The 17,964-nt window shown below is 38.5% G+C and overlaps 1 protein-coding gene and 1 long non-coding RNA gene across 2 annotated transcripts in view; one reads left to right on the top strand and one right to left on the bottom strand.

Moving 5' to 3' along the window:
* LOC121242524 overlaps nt 1-17,964 on the top strand; it is a 20,323-nt gene extending 2,359 nt beyond the window's left edge. The window contains exons 2-3 of the long non-coding RNA XR_005935916.1: nt 9,007-9,010; nt 17,899-17,964. This is a non-coding gene — a long non-coding RNA (uncharacterized LOC121242524). The remainder of the gene's footprint in view (nt 1-9,006; nt 9,011-17,898) is intronic.
* LOC121242523 (17.9 kDa class II heat shock protein-like) lies at nt 17,081-17,835 on the bottom strand. Its single transcript, XM_041140386.1, has one exon. It carries the CDS (start codon nt 17,750-17,752, stop codon nt 17,279-17,281), a length of 474 nt encoding a protein of 157 aa, XP_040996320.1. The 5' UTR covers nt 17,753-17,835; the 3' UTR covers nt 17,081-17,278.

Here is a 17,964-nt window from a genome sequence, read left to right on the forward strand (position 1 = left end):
CCCACGCTGCATGTCTCGACACTACCGTTGACAACCCTCGACAGCCCTACTGGCTAGGCCTCAACATTGTCGCAGACATACCTCGACAGCCCCATGGGGCTGGCCTCGACACTGTTGTTGACATGCCTCGATAGCCCTACAGTCATGCCACAGGCAAGCCATGGCCCCAGCCAAGGCACACCCATGACAGTCCCACAAGCATGCCATGACCCCAGCCATGACATGCCCAGGACAACCCCACTGGTATGCCATGGCCCCAACCATTACATGCCCAGGACACCACCGCAGGCACGCCCAAGGTAGGCCAGCGTGCATCACAGCATGCTGTAGCCCAACCAGGGCAGCCAGTGAGGTTAGTGGCTACCCAGGCCTGTAGCAGCATGCCTAGCACACAGTAGGCTTCGCAGCCTAGCAGCCAAGCCAGCAGGCAACCCCAAAGCCTAGGCCATGCCAACCACATGCCCAGCAACTATGCCAACCAGCCAGAAGGTAGCCTAGTGCCCAAGCCCATGCAAGGGCCTTGCCATCCACATGCCGGCAGCTATGCTAGCCATGCTAACTATGCCCATGACCCATCTCATGGGCCAACCAAGGGCCAACATACGCCACAGGCCATTATGGGGCTCATACAAGACCTATTTTACAAAGGGCCTTTTAGAGTTTCCCACTTATTTTAATGCTTTAAATAGGATATTTAGAAATTTCATTTACAACTTTTTGGCAAAATTCCTTTGTGGATGGTTTGTTTGTTCTTGAGATCAGTTTCGGTTCCTTTGCAGTTGGGCTACTTGGGTGCAATTCGTGAATCCCAAGGAGATGAACATCACCTTGCAATTCATGAATATGTGTTGTTCCATCTATCTATCTTCTGATTATTTTCATCACCTTGCAATTCGTGAATAAGTGTTGATTCCTTTATCTATCCACTTATCTATCTTATGTTTCATCACCTTACAATTCGTGAATAGGTGTTAATTCATTGATCAATCTTATGAGTATTCTCCATTCACAATCCAAATTATCCATTGTTTGTTCATATATTTTCTAGCTTGTTCTAATATTTTCTTGCACTTTCTCACCTAACAAACACATATTAAGCCTCCATCATTCCAATTTCATCTCTCTCATATCTTCCACATTCCAAAAAGATAGTATCCCTTCATCAAACTAAGCCCTATCCGAATTCCCTAGAGGCCAACAAGAATTTCCTAAATTTTAGGATTCCTAACCTCACATTCCATATCCAAATCCCTAAATTTTAGGAACAACCGTAGAATCACTCAATCACACAAAAGTCCTTCCTTTCCAAGCCTTAGCCGAATTTCCATCATCCCTAAATTGTCTCTGGCAATTTAGGATCTCATCTTACACCTTCTAAACTCTAGCATCACTCCTCCTACACGCCAACCCTAGCCTCCTTTGCACCCCAAAACCCTAAAACATCCTAAGTGGCACCAACCTCAAAAGAAAAGCATTAAACCGTACACCATTGCACTACATGCACAAGTTCATCAATTTAGATCACCCTTTACAATATCATCAATAGAAACATCAATTCTATTACTAAACACCATATGTCTATTAACTTAGGGTCCCTCCATTGCCATAATTCGTTCAAACCAAGCAAGTAGACAAGAGGCATTCGGTCATCACAAGGCAAAGCAAGCTAGCGGACCTTAAAGTTTAGGGGCTTGACCGAGGTCCCTAACATTAATTGGTGCTTTCGTTGAGAGGCTAATCTTGCTTGATGACCTAGAGGAGTTCTCACTTCTCTTCAAGGTAAACAACGTGTTAACTTGATCTTTAGATTGGATTGGGGAATCCTTCTTGGATTCCATATTCTTATGTGTGTTGTGATACTCGAAGTTTGGGAGTTGAGGTAGAGGTCGAAGTAGCTAGGTTGTAGGGATCGACCACCTAAGAAGGTGGAGGATCTGAGGTTGGACATTAAGCTTGTTGAAGGAGGGGTCGACCACCCTAGAAGGTGGGGGACCCAAGGTTGCATTTTTGAAGCCTTGAGCAAGCATCCAAGAGAGTCAAGTTTCTATCTAAGTTGTTTTGAGTAGAATTTTCAGTTTGCAAGTTTTTTTGAGCTAAGAATTTGAAGCACAATGCACAGGGGCACACTAGAATTCGAGGGGCAACAAGGTTCCAACCGGGAACATATTGAGGCACTAGAAGGGCATACAACAAGGCTCACCAATGTCCTTAATGAGGTCACCACTACTATGGCCGAATTAAGGATGGCCTTGAATGCCACTTGCTGTGACAGTGAAGAGAATAGAAGAACCATGGAAGCCATGCAAAGATAGACGAATGCAAGCATCATAGGCTTGACAGAAGACTTGTTGAGGGAAATGGCTATGGGCCACTTCCTAATCCGAATGGACAAAGGCATGATGTTTTTTTGTTGATGAGGTCAAGACTAGTGTGACGGGTTCCATGCAAAAGCCACCAAGAACCAAATTTAAAAGAGGAGGTAGAGTTGAAAATGATCATACTGTGGTTGAAAGGTTAATACATAATGAAGACAACCATACCAATAGCCCTAGTTTGAAAGGAGGGCCTCAAGATGTGAAGCTTGAGCATCAGCAACAAGAAGAAGTGTATGACGCCGAATATGATCATGAGAATGAGAGACCTTATGGCCAAGGTGACTACTTTGAGAGAAGACGGCATCATCATGAGAGGGATAGAGAACATTGTGGGAGAAGGTATGAGCATGAATACAAATACAATGATGAGAGAAGAGGAAACCAGGCTTATGACCAGGGACCTAAAAGGCCTAAAGTGGATTTCCCCAAGTATAGTGGGAGAGATCCATATGATTGGTTACACAAAGTTGACCAGTACTTTCGTGCATATGAGATTCCTAGACAAAAGAGGGTGTCGATGACATGCTTCTACTTGAAAAGGAAAGCTAGTAAATGGTAAAGGTGGAACCAAGACCAATATGAGAAAGAGAGAAGACAATTGGGGTGGACAGCCTTTGCAAAGGAGTTTCTCATGCAATTTGGTCCATCACCCGTTATTAATCACTATGGCCAACTTGCTAAGTTGAGGCAAGAAGGAAATGTGCATAATTACATTGAGGATTTTCGGCATCTCCAAACTATAGTGAGGGGTTGGTCCAAAGAAGCACTAGTGGGCACTTTTATTGATGGATTGAAGCCTTGGCTAGCCAAGGAAATCAAGTTAAAGAAATCCACACGGTTCCAAGAAATAATGAGGATGGCGAAGATCCTAGAAGAGAGCACTGATATGGAGAGACACCAATCTAAGGATATGGGGAGCAAGTTCACTACACCCTTGCAAACCAATGTTCCTTGAAAGGCACGAAGGATATGGGTAGTACTTCTAAGTCCAAGCCATTCGAAGTAAAGAAGCTTTCAAGAGAGAAAGTCCAAGAAAGATTAAAAAACAGCCTTTGTTTGGAGTGCGGTGAGAAATGGGGTATAGAGGACAAGTGTAGATCGGGTCAAGTATATATGTTGATTGATGATAGAAATGGTGAAGATGATGGTGGTTGTCATGTTGAATCATCAAGCCAAGAGTCCAATCAAGAAGAGGCAAAATCTAGCGAGAAACAAGAGGAGGTCGAGTTGTCCCTTAATGCCATGACAGGGATCCAAAAGCATACTTCCATGAGGGTGATGGCTTGGATTGGGAAATTTGAGGTCACGTCGTTGGTGGATAGTGGCTCTACACATAACTTCATCAACTCCAACATTATCACTAAAGTTCGGTCGAAAACTATTGCTATTGAGCCATTTGAAGTCAAGGTTGCAAATGGTGACAAGTTGAAGTGTGAGGGGCTAGTAAAAGAAGTGAAAATTAATGTCCAAGGGGTAAGAATAGTGGCAAATCTACATGTTCTTCCATTAGTAGAGTTTGATGTGGTCTTGGGCAACCCATGGCTCAAGGGCCTTGGAAGGGTAGTGCTTGACTACAATAAAATGACCATGGAGTTCAAGCTTAGGTCCATGAAGAATATTTGGACAACTTTGGCATCTAAGGAACCCAAGTCTAGTGAGGCCTTAATGTTCTAGAAGTTTGGCAAAGGTGGGGCACATTGCTTTGCCATGGAGATGGCCAAAGAAGATGTTGTTTGTGAGATGGCAAAGAAGCGGATTGGGGATCCTAAGCCCATCATTGAGGAGTTGCCTAGCCTTGATGAAGAGGGAAGAGTGCTCTTGCAACCAAGGGGAGCACTTGAGTATAGGGTGCTAAAAAGGCAGGTGAAGTAGGAGGATGGTGTGGCAAGTGTTGGTACAATGGCAAGGAGGGCCAAGGGAAGAGGCTTCTTGGGAGGATTATGATGGGATGGCATGGAGATTTCAAAATTTGATCATTGAGGGCAAGGATGTGCTTTAAAGGAGGGGGAATGTCAAAACCCCAAGTTAGTGGCTCACAACCAAGCTGCCAACCATTTCATGATGAGCCTTGACATGCCCATGGCTCATGCCTTGACACTGTCACTGACAAGGCTTGACAGCCCCACGGCCCATGCCTCGACACTACTGTTGACAAGCCTCGACAGCCCCACGGGCCAGGCCTCGACACTATCGCTGACATGGCTCGACAGCCCCACAACCATGACATGCACAGGACAGCCCCACAACCTTAACGTTCTAGGAATTTGCACAGTGTTCTAAGAATTTACTTACCCTTACTATGGGCCCGTTCATACTAGTCCTTGCGTTGTCTTCACGCGTCTTCGTGCACATTCAACATCTCAGTCACGTCTTATACAGAACTTTTCCCTCACGTCTTGTCACTCCTCCATCAACATGCATAAAGTCAGATCAAAATACTTGAGCCCATCCATCACGTAGTGCTCATACCTTCCACTCTAAGATTCTTGCCAGCAAGGCTTGAAGTTGCATCTCATTTCCATCTCAATCCTAGCTTAGCTCATGGTCATTCATGCATTTCTTAACTATTGCAGTCTCCCTAACGTTTCTAATTCGTTCCTCAATTAGCAAGCAACTACTGTTACATGTCCTAACGTTCCATCGTCCATTCCTTATCCTCTAACTATGTTCAGTCTTTGATACCTCTTACATTCTATGCACTTAGCATTACTACCTCTTTCTAGTGCCAGTCCAACATGCATGCATTAATTAGGCTATACTTTGAAAATATCATAACATAAGAATAAAATACTTTCTTGTACTTACTACAGGACGAGACATGCCTTGGGAAGACGTCAGTCTAGGTTTTTCATACACTTGCAGTTCTCTTTTCAAAAGTATTCTTTCATTGGAAAAAGTTCTCTCTTTAGAAAAGGTTTTCACTCTTTTATTTTGAAAAGAATGCTACAGAGTCTAGCATAACTTGGGCTTTGCTCTGATACCACTATGTAATGTCCGTCATTGTGGTGAGACTTCTTATAAAATGATTTTAGAAAGGACGACGGGAATTACCATTCGTTTTAAAACTTTTTACTTCCATACCCAGGGTGCAAGATTCTACGTTGTAAAATAAAATGTGCTTTGAGAATAAAAGAGGTTTACAACGAAAAACATCAATCTTACAATAAAAGGCCTATCATACAGTTAAAACTCTCATGCCTAGACTTCCGTGCTCTTCCCCTTGGGCTGTGTCCATCCTGACGCATACTGTTCATTCAATCCCTGTAGGGAGGGGGAGAGGCATACATAAAAGCTAAAATGAGTCGATAACTCGTAAGCATTACTTCATACGGTTAAAATATAATAACATAGGTTTTCATTCATGCATTCATCATTTCATACTATACTTACATGCATACATGCATTCATTTGAAAACATCACTAGACGGAATTTTTCTTTAAAAATGGTTTTCTTTTCATAAAACGTATCTCCCGCCAGTGCCTTCATTTCTTAAAGAATGAGATGCATTCATACATTTATACATTCTTTCTTATCACTTTCATTGGCCGGTACATACTTTTACATCCCGTGTGTTGGGGTTAGCTATCTTTTGGACCCAGACTCCTCCCGTGACCACGGGTTGGGAATCGTTTTTCCGTTAGGGGGCAGCACTAGGTGCACTACCAGTACTACTTACCCAGCATTGCAATCTGCCCAGTCCTTTGGTACCCTTTTTCGTTACGTATTTTCATGCATTAAATGTTCATTTCAATCAATCCTTTCATTTCAGTCATTTCTTTTCAGTTCATTTCAACTCTATCTTTTCAGTTCATTCATGGAAAAACGTTATTTAGAAGCAAAAGCTTAAACATCACCTTTCAGGGCATCCATAAAACATACAATAGATATTGTTTATAGTCATTCATTCACATGCATACAATTATTACTTTGTTTGTGTAAAAAGGGGCTGCCAAGGAGGGTCGTACATACGTATACCTTTGAACACTTAGCATGGTTTCGTAAAACATCTTTCGTGCCATTTCGTAAAGCATTGTAAGGGAAAAGCATTTCATTTTCATTTCGAATATTATAGAAAACTCTAGAAGAGTATGAACATAATACTTACCTAGACTCCATGTCTCTTAACGCCATGTGCTCCTAATCGGCCATATTAACTTTGGAGGTAGTAACCTCTTTATTCTTCTCGTTATTGATCCAACGTAAGGTTCTTTCAATCTTAGGATCAAAAAGTGTATGCTCTAATAACTTAGATCGGCGCATGTACTTCTGATTCCTGAAAAGAATAATCAAACTAAGATATAATTTAAACAAATAAAATAAATCCAAAGTACTATAAATCTAGCTAGTATCAATATCAATAACAAATAACTATTCCATGGAAGATTCGGTAATATGTGACTTGAATTACTGAATTCAAGAGGATTTGGTCGCCAACAGATTGATTGCAGAACTCGGATTTGGTAGTCAGCAGTAGATTGATCCCGGTCGGGAAGAATTATCCCAACGGATAGATACCATGTGCATTGAATATAACTGGTCTACTCGCCTACCGAGTGGAAAGACTTTCAATCGGGATGATAAAACCCTCTCGCCAACCTACCAAGCTATAAAACTGCTCGCCTTTTGTCTCGTGATGGACTTCAAGATGTCATTTAGGTTGGTCTTTTAAACTGGTCATTTAGACATGTCGTAAAATCTAACTACCTAGAGCCTTGTCACCAAGTCTTCGGGCCTTCTAGTCGCAAGTCCTCTCGCCTACCGAGAGGTAAGTTTTCTCGCCTTTAGGCGAGAGAAATCTCTTTGCTACCCACGGGGCAAGGCTGCTAGACCAAATCTCATCGGCTCTCTTCAGATCTCGCTGTCTCTCATTGTCTGGATCCGTAGTCTCTTCCTTTGCATCAAAATGCTCTATTTTTACACTAAATATTCTCAATCCTTCAAATCCAAGAAAATAAAGAAAAATATATAGAAATAAAATAAAATCAACAATATTCAAGGGAAAATAACATTTTTCATAATTAAAAGAGTGATAAAATCACATAAAAATAACACTTATCAAAGAGTATCAAACCGTACACCATTGCACTACATGCATAAGATCATCAATAGAAGCATCAATTCCATTACTAAACACCGTACCCCCATTAACCTAGGGACCCTCCATAGCCATAATTCTTTCAAGACTAAGCAAGTAAACAAGAGGCATTTGATCATCACAAGGCAAGGCAAACTAGCAGACTTTAATGTTTAGGGGCTTAACCGAAGTCCCTAACACCCAGATGCAGGGTGGGGCGAACAGGGGCAGGGCCCCTCTGCCCACCCCTAATATTTCTTGTTGAAACACATCATACCGTTTAGATCGAGATCGCCGACACCTACGTCAGTACAAGACCCCATCCCCTTCCTCAGCTCGAAGCCACCGTCCCTATCTTCACATTTCACTCACTCTTTACTTTCACACCCTTTTACATTCAATACCCACTCTTAACTCACTTTTCGTCACCTGCATTCCTTTGACAATTTGTGGCCACCATATCCCACCGCTAACATTATCTAGAAAAATTTTCCCTCCGTCAGTTTCTGGATTCTGAGATGCTCATTACAACAAAAGTTTATTTTTGAGACCATTCTTGTTTGGGACAAAATTCAAATTTCGTTCCTAAAAAATGATGGAAGGTGTTTATCGTTCGAACACGTTCGAATGGTATATGTAAGGAGGAAAATTTTCGTTCCTAATAAAATAATCATTTGAACATCCACAGAAAACGTTCGAGCAAAATAAAATAAACATTCGAATAGAAATTATATATGGTCGAACGACAATTTGGCGCATTAAGTGGCAAAATTTAGCGGGACATTGACTTACCATTCAAACAACATACAATAATGTTTGAACGTCAAGGCTAATCAATGTTCGAACAAATCTTATAGATGATTGAACGGGAAATTAGCAGCTTAAGTCAATAAAATTAGTGGAACATTGACTTACCGTTCAAATAACATATAGCATGTTTGAATGTCAAAGATAATCAATGTTTGAACACATATAATATTTGATCGAACGAGAGATTTGCGGGTTAAGTCAATGAATTTAACAAGACATTGACTTAACATTCGAACAGATTACTATACCATTTATACTTATAAGTTATCAATGTTCGAACGTAAAATAAAGTTTTCGAGCGGAGATTAGAAACGTTCGAACGTGACATATTCCATCTGAATGGTTACAAAAGTTTTACAATTATTGATGGCAACAAAATAACTTACTTAATCATGAATAAATATTTAATTTATTATTTAGCAATTAAATAATAGAAATAATAGAAATCAATAATTAATTTAGAAAAGAAAAAAAAAAGACTTAATTCATAATTAAATTAAATTTACAAAACACCAAATATTGCCCATACAAAAAAAAATGTAAATAAAAGATAGAAACAACTAAATCCCAACTCTCTGCACACATCCTCGACTGCAACTAGGTGTGTCTCTAGCTGTGTCAGTCGAGTATTAAGATCCCTACCAGATAATATTTCCTCAACATTGCTATTTTCTATTATTTATTTTCTTAATATTGCACCGCATGGTAAAAGCAATTAGAGGAAGAACACATACAACATACACTAGGCACGTACAACATGGCACAATGCACGTAAGGGATGCACGATGTGCACCCAATTCCTTCAACAGAAGGGACCTGCAGCCACCACCCCCATAGCAACAACAGAGCTTGACACCTGCAACCTCACATGGTAGAGATACAATGACGGAAGAACCTTCCACCGACCGCTCACCGCAACAGCACGTTGTGCACGCCTAGCACAATGCGGGCAAAGATTGATGAGTGGCTAGAGGCCCCCACACTGGCGTCCATGATCTGGCGGGCTACCACCAACCATTACACACTACCGACAATTTCTGTCACCGGTGGGGTGGTTCCTCAACGCCTGAAGTCAATCACGTTCAGCACGATGTTGCAGGCAAAGGATGTGCATGAGTGGAGTATAGCCTTGCATAGCGTTGTGGGTAAAGGATGCCACTGGCCACCACCCAGCCCACCGGTAACTTCTGCCACCAGCAAAGTGGTCTCCAACTAAACGACGTTCCTCGCCACCGATCTTTGCCGCAGTAGCACATTGTGCACGATGTGCACCATGCGAGCACTGGGAGCAAGTTACCGAGCTCCCTGAGGAAAACATCTCGACCACCACCTAGCCCACCGGCTTCTTCTGTCACCGACATGGTGCTTCCCAACCACGGCCCCTCACCGTCAGCTCTCACCACCATCATTGAAGCTCGCCACAATTCATGAACGTTTGCTCGCCACGTAGTTTTCCAGTGTGTTTCCTTGCCACAATTTGTGACGTTTGCTCGTTGCAGAGTTTGCCAATGTGTTTCATTGCACAACGGGCTTCTTCGCGACATTGACTTCAGTATATGGTTTGCTCGCCACACTTGTTCCACTGGATTTGCTCGCCACCTTTCAGTCTGGTCAGATTTGGTTGCTCATAATGATTTACTCGCCACAGTAGGCCAATTTCTCACCACACTAGGTGTCCCTCACCAGCTAGTCACCACTTAGGGTGTGCCTCGCCATACACAGTATTTCGATCGACATAACCAAGAATTTTGCTCGGTGATACAATCAGATAAAAAAAGTGAAGAAAAAGAAGAAGAAAGAGTCATGCTACTTGACTCAGAGTTACACTCGCCTCGCTTCCAAGAGATCAATGAACAAACAAAAATATCCAAAGGCAGAATAATGTTCATTATTGCAAGAGCACTCAAGGATGAACAATTTTCCAAAATAAAAATTATCTAGCAACAAATGATCTCAGTCAAAGAGGAATTGAAAGCAGCAACCAAATTACTCTGGTTTGTCTCTTTCAAACTTGCTATTTTATTTTTACTAACAAATTTGATTTTTGGAAGATTTTTCCCACAAAGGTCCTCGAGGTTCCACAAGAAACCTAGAGGTTGTACACCCCGAGAATATAATTCATTGCGAATCACCTGCGTGGCCAGAAACACCGGCTGCGAAGCCCCTCTCAAACATCACTCCCTATCTTAATTTGTTGTCATCAAAACAGACTGTTCAATATTATGGGCATCCTGTGTCCTCATCGTTGCCAAAGCTTGGGTGCCAAAGGCATCGCTCATGTGTCACCTACCTTCACCACACCCAAGCGAGATAACCAACATTTGCAATCCTCAAACTTGTGATTTGGATTATTTAATCTAACTTGTTTAGTTTTTATTTGGGTACAAGGCGAGCTCTAGCTCCTGCCACAGAGTGCAGTCGCATTTTGTCTACCACTACAACAAAGCAGTTGAGCTCAAGTTTGACGCCAATGCGGTCAAGGCATCCCCCGCAACGCTTTTGTCACCATAGTTATGCGATTGAGGCATCCTCCCGCTACACTCCTATCTTCGAGGCTACGCGGTCGAGGCGTCCTTCCACTACACCCATCACCAAAGTTACGCGGTCAAGACATCCTCTCACTACACTTCTATCGCCAAATAGTAAAGTGTTTTAAAGAAAATTGATATCGAACCCATAAGGAATAATTATACTATTGAGTATTGAAATTAACTAAATTAATTACTATTTGAAAAATGGATTATCTAAATTAAACTGAAGACAAAAGTATTAAAATTAAGATTTTAAGATAATAAGAATAGATCTAGAGCATTTGACTTCACCTAGTAAATTTCACACAATTTATTCTTCCTTATTATAGAATCTCAATTATTCCAAGTTGATGATAGAAATCCCTTAACTATTTAATATTTTCTCTCGAATAATATCAAAAATATTTCCAACTAATAACTTCGTATCTCTATGTGAATTTAAGTAATTGGAAACTCATTAAGTTCTTTAAATTTTTCATGAAAATCACACTAGTCGCGGTAAAGCATATCTGCTTTCGCTCAACTAATAGTGTTTAATCCTATAACTTCAATCACAAATCACCAATCGGTCTCATTGCAATCCAAAATATCGAACAATAGTTAGCTAGAAAATTGCAAGCATTAAGAACAAAGAATAAACACTCAATCATGGAAATATTAAAAATAAAATAACTTGGAATATAAATTGTGCGTTCAATGCTAGGCTACATCAAAACTCTAAAAAATAGAATTAGTTCATAATGAAATTAAAAAGAAAAACAATAAAAGTGGTGTTTTTCGTTGAAATCGGTTGATGAGGCATGTGACTCTCGCCTCTGCCCTCCAGTTCTGCATTCTCAAAAGAACACTTCAAGAATAAATTTTGAAACTTTAAACTCAAACTCAGACTCTGAAACATAAAAACTCTCAACTCCGATTCAGAACTCCCTAACTCAGACCAAGACTAAACTAAAACAAAGATTAAGAACCAAGACTCCCTATTCATCCCACAAGGCGGAATTAAATAGATGTTAAAACTTAAATCCAGAAACAAAATAAATGTGGCTACAATCTAGTCTAAAAATCTGAAAAATAGTTTCTAAAGATAGATGTTAACATAAAAGGACATTATCCCAAGAATATCATAATTATCTAAAATGGAAGACTTAGTGATATGCGGCTTGAATTGTGGAGTTCGGGAGGATTTCGTCACCAGCAGATTGATTGCGGAACTTGAAAGGTCCCAACTAGCGTTTTGCTCATCCTTGAGCAAAATAGTGGAAATTAATTGAGATGAATATTGCATAAAGGTCGAAATCCAAACAGAAGCAATCAAACATAATTCTGAATTCTTACAAAAGTGACACGTTACTACTCAACCCACAAAGGCTATACCCACCAAGACTATCTTAACAATCTTTCATATAGAATTGAGGCAAATGTCTCAGAACTCAGATGTGTGTGTGGAGCTAAACTAGCTGTGTGTTCCTCATTACTAGCTATGATTTGTCATAAGATTTTTCAACCTTAAGATTAATCATTGCTGATTCTAACTACCTCAAAGTCCAAAGGACTAGCAGTTTTCACACCAGCTTTGTTTTTAAAGATTGAACACTCAACTCCCAAAGTCTTGGATAACTGTTTTTAACCCTTAATTTAGGAAAGCTCCATAAATCACCATCATCTTTCTTTATTTCTTTCTTTTTCTTTTTCTTTTTTTTTTTGAAAATTGGAAAAAGGCTAGGTAGTCCTAGACCAGCACATTCTCAACAATACCCCTCGGAACCTTGACTAATCTGTCAGCTAACTGTAGCTTAATGGAGTTCTTTTTTAGCTCACCTAATCCCAACTGCTCATACACTTTGAACGGTAGCAAGTTCAAACTACTCCCAAAATCAAGTAGAGCTCTCCTAATGCATGACTCACCAATCATAATAGAAATGTGGAGAGAGCCGGGATCTCCAAACTTCTAAGAAGTCTCGCTCAATATCAATGCACTGACTTGCTCCGTTAGTAATGCTTTCTTCTTTACATTCAGCTTCGTCTTCACTATACACAAGTCTTTCAAAAATTTTGCATACGAAGGCACTTGTGGTATGACATCTAAAAGTGGAATATTAATCTTTACTTGCTTAAAGATCTCCTGAATCTCAGTGTGGTATTTATTCTTTTGGCTAGCTGCCAATCTCTGAGGATAGGGAACCACAGGTTGGTACCCCCTACTCGCTTCGACATCTACACTCACAGGCTTCTTCGACTCTGGTCTCACTACCTCTGGTTCTTTTTCAGCTTCATCAGTATTTGTTACATCTTCAGGTGTAGGAGCAACTACCTGTGTGTTCATAGTCATCTCTGGTTAGGGAACTTCCTTTTCACTTCTCAAAGTAAGAACGGTCTTCGCTGTCTCAAAAACCTCTCCTGAGACATTATGCACTTGCTATTAATAATTAAAGACTAGCAAATTGAAATTAACAATCAAAGAATCAACTAAGCTAAACAATCTTAATTAATCTGAAAATTAAATAATAAAACTGAAATTATTTAAGTCCTAATTAAGTTTTAATTAATCTAATATGTAATGGAATTAAGAGATTAATAAAATTCTGCTAAGAATTAAACTAGATTAGAAAGTAATTGATAAAATACGAACAGAAAATTGAAAATCTCCAAAATCAAGATTCTAGAGTTCATCCTTGTATTCAAATCACAAATTCTCAAAATCAATTCATAGCAATTGTAATTACTATTAAATGAAAGCTTAAAAGAGTAAAAAAAAAAATAATTACATCAAACTTAAATAGCTAATAAAATACCCAAAGGTCTAAGCTAAATCTCTCAAAAATACATCATAAATTTTAAATTAAAATTAAATAAACAGTAAAGAGTGAAAAGTGTAAACCAAATAGATGGAGATTGATGGCAACAGTAGAGGAGGAAGGCTGAGCTAAGACAGTTGAACCCTAGAGTAGCTCTTCAAATACGTGCAGCGCTTCCCAAAATATGTTTTTTTCCCCGGCCGAAAAGTTTCCTTTTTATTTGTGCGTATTGAGTCCATTTCTAGCCTCCAAACAAAAAAAATCCTTGCGGTGTACGTCAGCAATAAACCCTTCCGTCCAAAGTCCAAACACCCATATATGTAAAAGTGTTGGTCATCTTTGACTTACCTTTTAGTGCCTTTTTAACTTTACTTGCTTTTTTTATTTTTTTATTTTTTTTTATCGCCCAGCCTTTTCTTTAGGTGCTTTTTGACTTTTTTTTCATGCATTTTCATCTCTTGATCTATAAAAATAATAAAAATTAAAAATAAAATAAAGTAAAAAAAATAATAAAATATCAAAAATATATTATACATATAAATGAACATATCTAATTAAATCACAAATTATAAAATTAAGCATAAATCATGTTATTAACCAATTTAAATCACAACTCAGATTTATTCATTTTAACCATTTTTCTATCTAAAACCAATAATAATGTAATGAAATAAATAAAATATATTGGATCTAAATGTATATAATATACTATAATTCAGCTCAATCAAGATTCCACCGGATAGATGTCGTGTGCGCTGAATATAACTAGCGGGAAGTTTACAAATGAATGTGCGTGGAGGTCACAAAGACCACATAACCCTCTCCTCGCCTACCGAGTGGAAAGACTCCCGATCAGGATGAAAGACTCCTCTTGCATTTTCTAATTGTTGCCCACAATGTCGTGTTTAGACTAGTCGCTCAAACTAACTGCCTAGATCCTTGTCGCCAAATTTTCGCACCATCCAGTCGTGAGTTTCTTCGCCTATTGAGAGGTAAGTCTTCTCGCTTTTGGGCTAGAGAAATCTCTTTGCTGCTCACTGGACACGGCTCCTCGCCTAAATCTCATCGGCTCTCTTCAAATCTCACTGTCTCTCATCGATCTAGATATGTAGTCTCTTCTTTTGTACCAAAATACTTTCATTTTATACTAAATCTTCTCATTCCTTTAAATCCAAAAAAATAAATAAAAATACATAGAAATAAAATAAAATCAATACTATTGAAGGGAAAATGACATTTTTCATAAATAAAAGAGTTATAAAAATCACATAAAAATAATACTTATCAAATACCCTCAAATTTAAGCTTTGCTCGCCCTCAAGCAAAGAAGAAAAGAAAAGACAATTAAAATAAGCATTGATTTGATTCATAAAATTTATTACCTCAAAGATTGTCTAAAATCTATAATTCAAATGAATCATTCAAGATCAATAAAGTTCAAAAGTTAATTCAAAACCCAATTCCATCGCATTATCCCTCCTCACATTCATGCATACCCATCATTCTCACTTCATCATTAGCTCTCCGGATAGTTTTATGCAAACAAGTAAATCAATAATGGATCGCTAAATACTCCTTAAGCTTGCTTTTCAAATCAATCTCCGTTAATGTAGAATAGAAACTCCGTTAATGTAGAATAGAAACTATCACCAAGAATCAATAGGTATTTCTTAAGCTTGTAATGTAAGGATAGAGTAAGGGCTACAAAAAAAAGGTATGATTCAAACAAAGTAAGAGAACTTAAGTTTGAACACTAACAGAATAAATAAAACATTCTCACTTCTAACATAAACATCTCTTCTCAATCTTTATAAATCTCTCAACATATCTCTTTTTATTACACTTTCAAATATCTCTCTTTACCCCTCTATTCGATAGGTCATACATTTTTTTTTTTTAAAATATTTCATACTTTTTCGACTGCCTTTATGGATAACTCTCATTAGCCTTTTCTTGTTGCTCACAAAGTAGACGAATTGATTTTTCACACCCCTAAACTTATGATTTTGATAATATTGTTATAATTATTTTACTTGTATACCTTTTACCTCTCTTATTTTTTATGCTCTTGTGAATCCGTGACTTTATGTAAACTTAATTCTCTTGAAATGTAAAGATATCGATATTTAAGCTCAAATAGAGTAGAAAATACAAAGTTTACAAAAAAGAAAAATATAAGGCCAAAATATATTTCAATAAAGGTCAAAATGGCAACTAGAGATAAAGAGAATAAACAGATAAGTTTGAAAGACTCAATCGATTCAAAGAATACCTTAATTATTTTTTCAGTAATATTTTATCTAAGATTTAACCTCGAGTATAGTCAAACAACTTCTAAAGTAAGTTAAAACTATATAAATTTATAAAATTCACATAAAATTTATCTAAATACTCAAAATAATTAATGATCATAAGAGACATTTATTTAACATAAAAAATATCAAATTAAATAAGATCAAATAAAGAATTAATAACTAGATTTAAGCAATAAGAATTTTTCTTAAAATTTATAATAAAATTCAATCATATTCTTATCATAAAATTTTTATTCATCAAATCATATTCATATTATTATTATTATTATTATTATATATTTTTAAATAAATAAAATAAAATAATTTCCCTCCAAATTTAAATATTTCATTGTTCTCCATAAGAAAAATGAAAAAAAAATTAAAGTAAAAAATGAAAGAAGATAAGAAATGCTCTCCTAATTTTATTTTTTTTTTCTAATCTTTCAATTAAATATTTTTCTTAAAGGTACAACCGTGTATTTTTTAAAAATCTCTCAACCCTTTTCGTTCTTCAAATCTTGAGTTCAAATTTAGGTGGTTCCCTTACAAGATAACTTTGAAAATTTAATTCCATAAATCTCGTCAATCATGATCACGTTTCAGGCGCTAATTTAGAAACAAGAATAGACTTCGATAGAGATTCTGTAGATTTTACATCCAAACAAGTTGTGAACATATATTTTTACGTAAATTTTTATATTTCTTTATTTATTTATATTTACTTATTTATTATTGTTTTATAGATAAACACAAAAAATACCGTATCGAAACCATTCGGGTCTCTTGTACAAATTAAGACATTAACACCGTCGAAACCTCCAAACCTCCCCATAATGAATGGTTAACTACATTCCCGTAATAAATCGCTTCAGATATGGTTGGATGGAAAACGAAAGAAAGATACCATTTTTGGAAGCTAGTGATTTGAATGGAGGATGATGCCAGAGTATTTGTTTTGCATACCAGCTGATTGTCTCTAGTTTTTACAGAATCTTACAAATTTCTTGGTCGAACCTGCCCTTCTCCAATTTCAAGTTCCTAGTTGGGTAAATCTCCAAAGCTTCTTGGGTTTGTGCTTGATGTCTCATCACCCAAAATTTTAACACGAAACAGAACAGAGCAGTTAAACACGTCGCATTAACCAATGAACAGAGCAGCCCCTGCTTCTGAAGGCATTTGGTTGTTGGCACTACAATATCATAGTATATAGCATATTCTTCATTGGTAAGAACAGAACAGTTTTCTTAACACAAACCGAAGGCACAACGATAAAAGACAAAATCCACTTGCAAGCAATGAACAGAACACACGAAAGACAAAATACTCGATTATTCCTATAATCCAACCAAATGGGCAAACCCCATCGAGTCACCCAAGACCCATCACCAACCACTGCGCTTATGCAATCTTAACCTCAATTTTCTTGGGCTTCTTGGGCTCTGGAGGCGGAAGCTTTTCCACTGTCACAGTCAACACGCCATCCTGACAAACCGCAGAGATAGCATCTGCGTTGGCATTCTCAGGCAGCACAAACTTCCTCATGAACTTGCCCACCCTCCTCTCCATCCTCACATACTTGGCTCCCTCTTTCTCCTCCACCCGTCTCCTCTCACCGCTTATCACGAGCACATTGTCGTCCTCTACCTGGACCTTGATATCCCCGGACTTGAGCCCCGGCATGTCTATGATGAAGACGTAGGAGCTTGGGTACTCCTCGACATCAGCGGGAGTAGCGGCCATAGCCTTGGCGTCGCTCAAGTAGATGCGTGTAGGAGCGTTTAACGAAGACTTGTCGGTGTCATCGGCCAGATCCATCATCTGCTGCAGGGTAGAGAACAGTGGAGAATCCACACCCATGATTCTGAAATCCATTTCTCTCTTCTAAGTTGGCTGGTTTCGTCACCGACACACGAAATGCAAGACAAGTTTTTAGACAACTTTTGAAATGGAATCCAACGAACTTCTCTGAGAAAATAGGAGAGGTGCTTCCGGTGATTTATAGTGTTGGGGCGATGTAGAAAAGGGGAAAGTTCTAGAGGGACATGGGAGAGATTGGAAGGCTCCAGGAGGTTCCGTCGTATGAA

The sequence above is a fragment of the Juglans microcarpa x Juglans regia genome, chromosome 8D, assembly GCF_004785595.1.
Source record: "Juglans microcarpa x Juglans regia isolate MS1-56 chromosome 8D, Jm3101_v1.0, whole genome shotgun sequence".
In the NCBI taxonomy this organism is placed as follows: domain Eukaryota; kingdom Viridiplantae; phylum Streptophyta; class Magnoliopsida; order Fagales; family Juglandaceae; genus Juglans; species Juglans microcarpa x Juglans regia.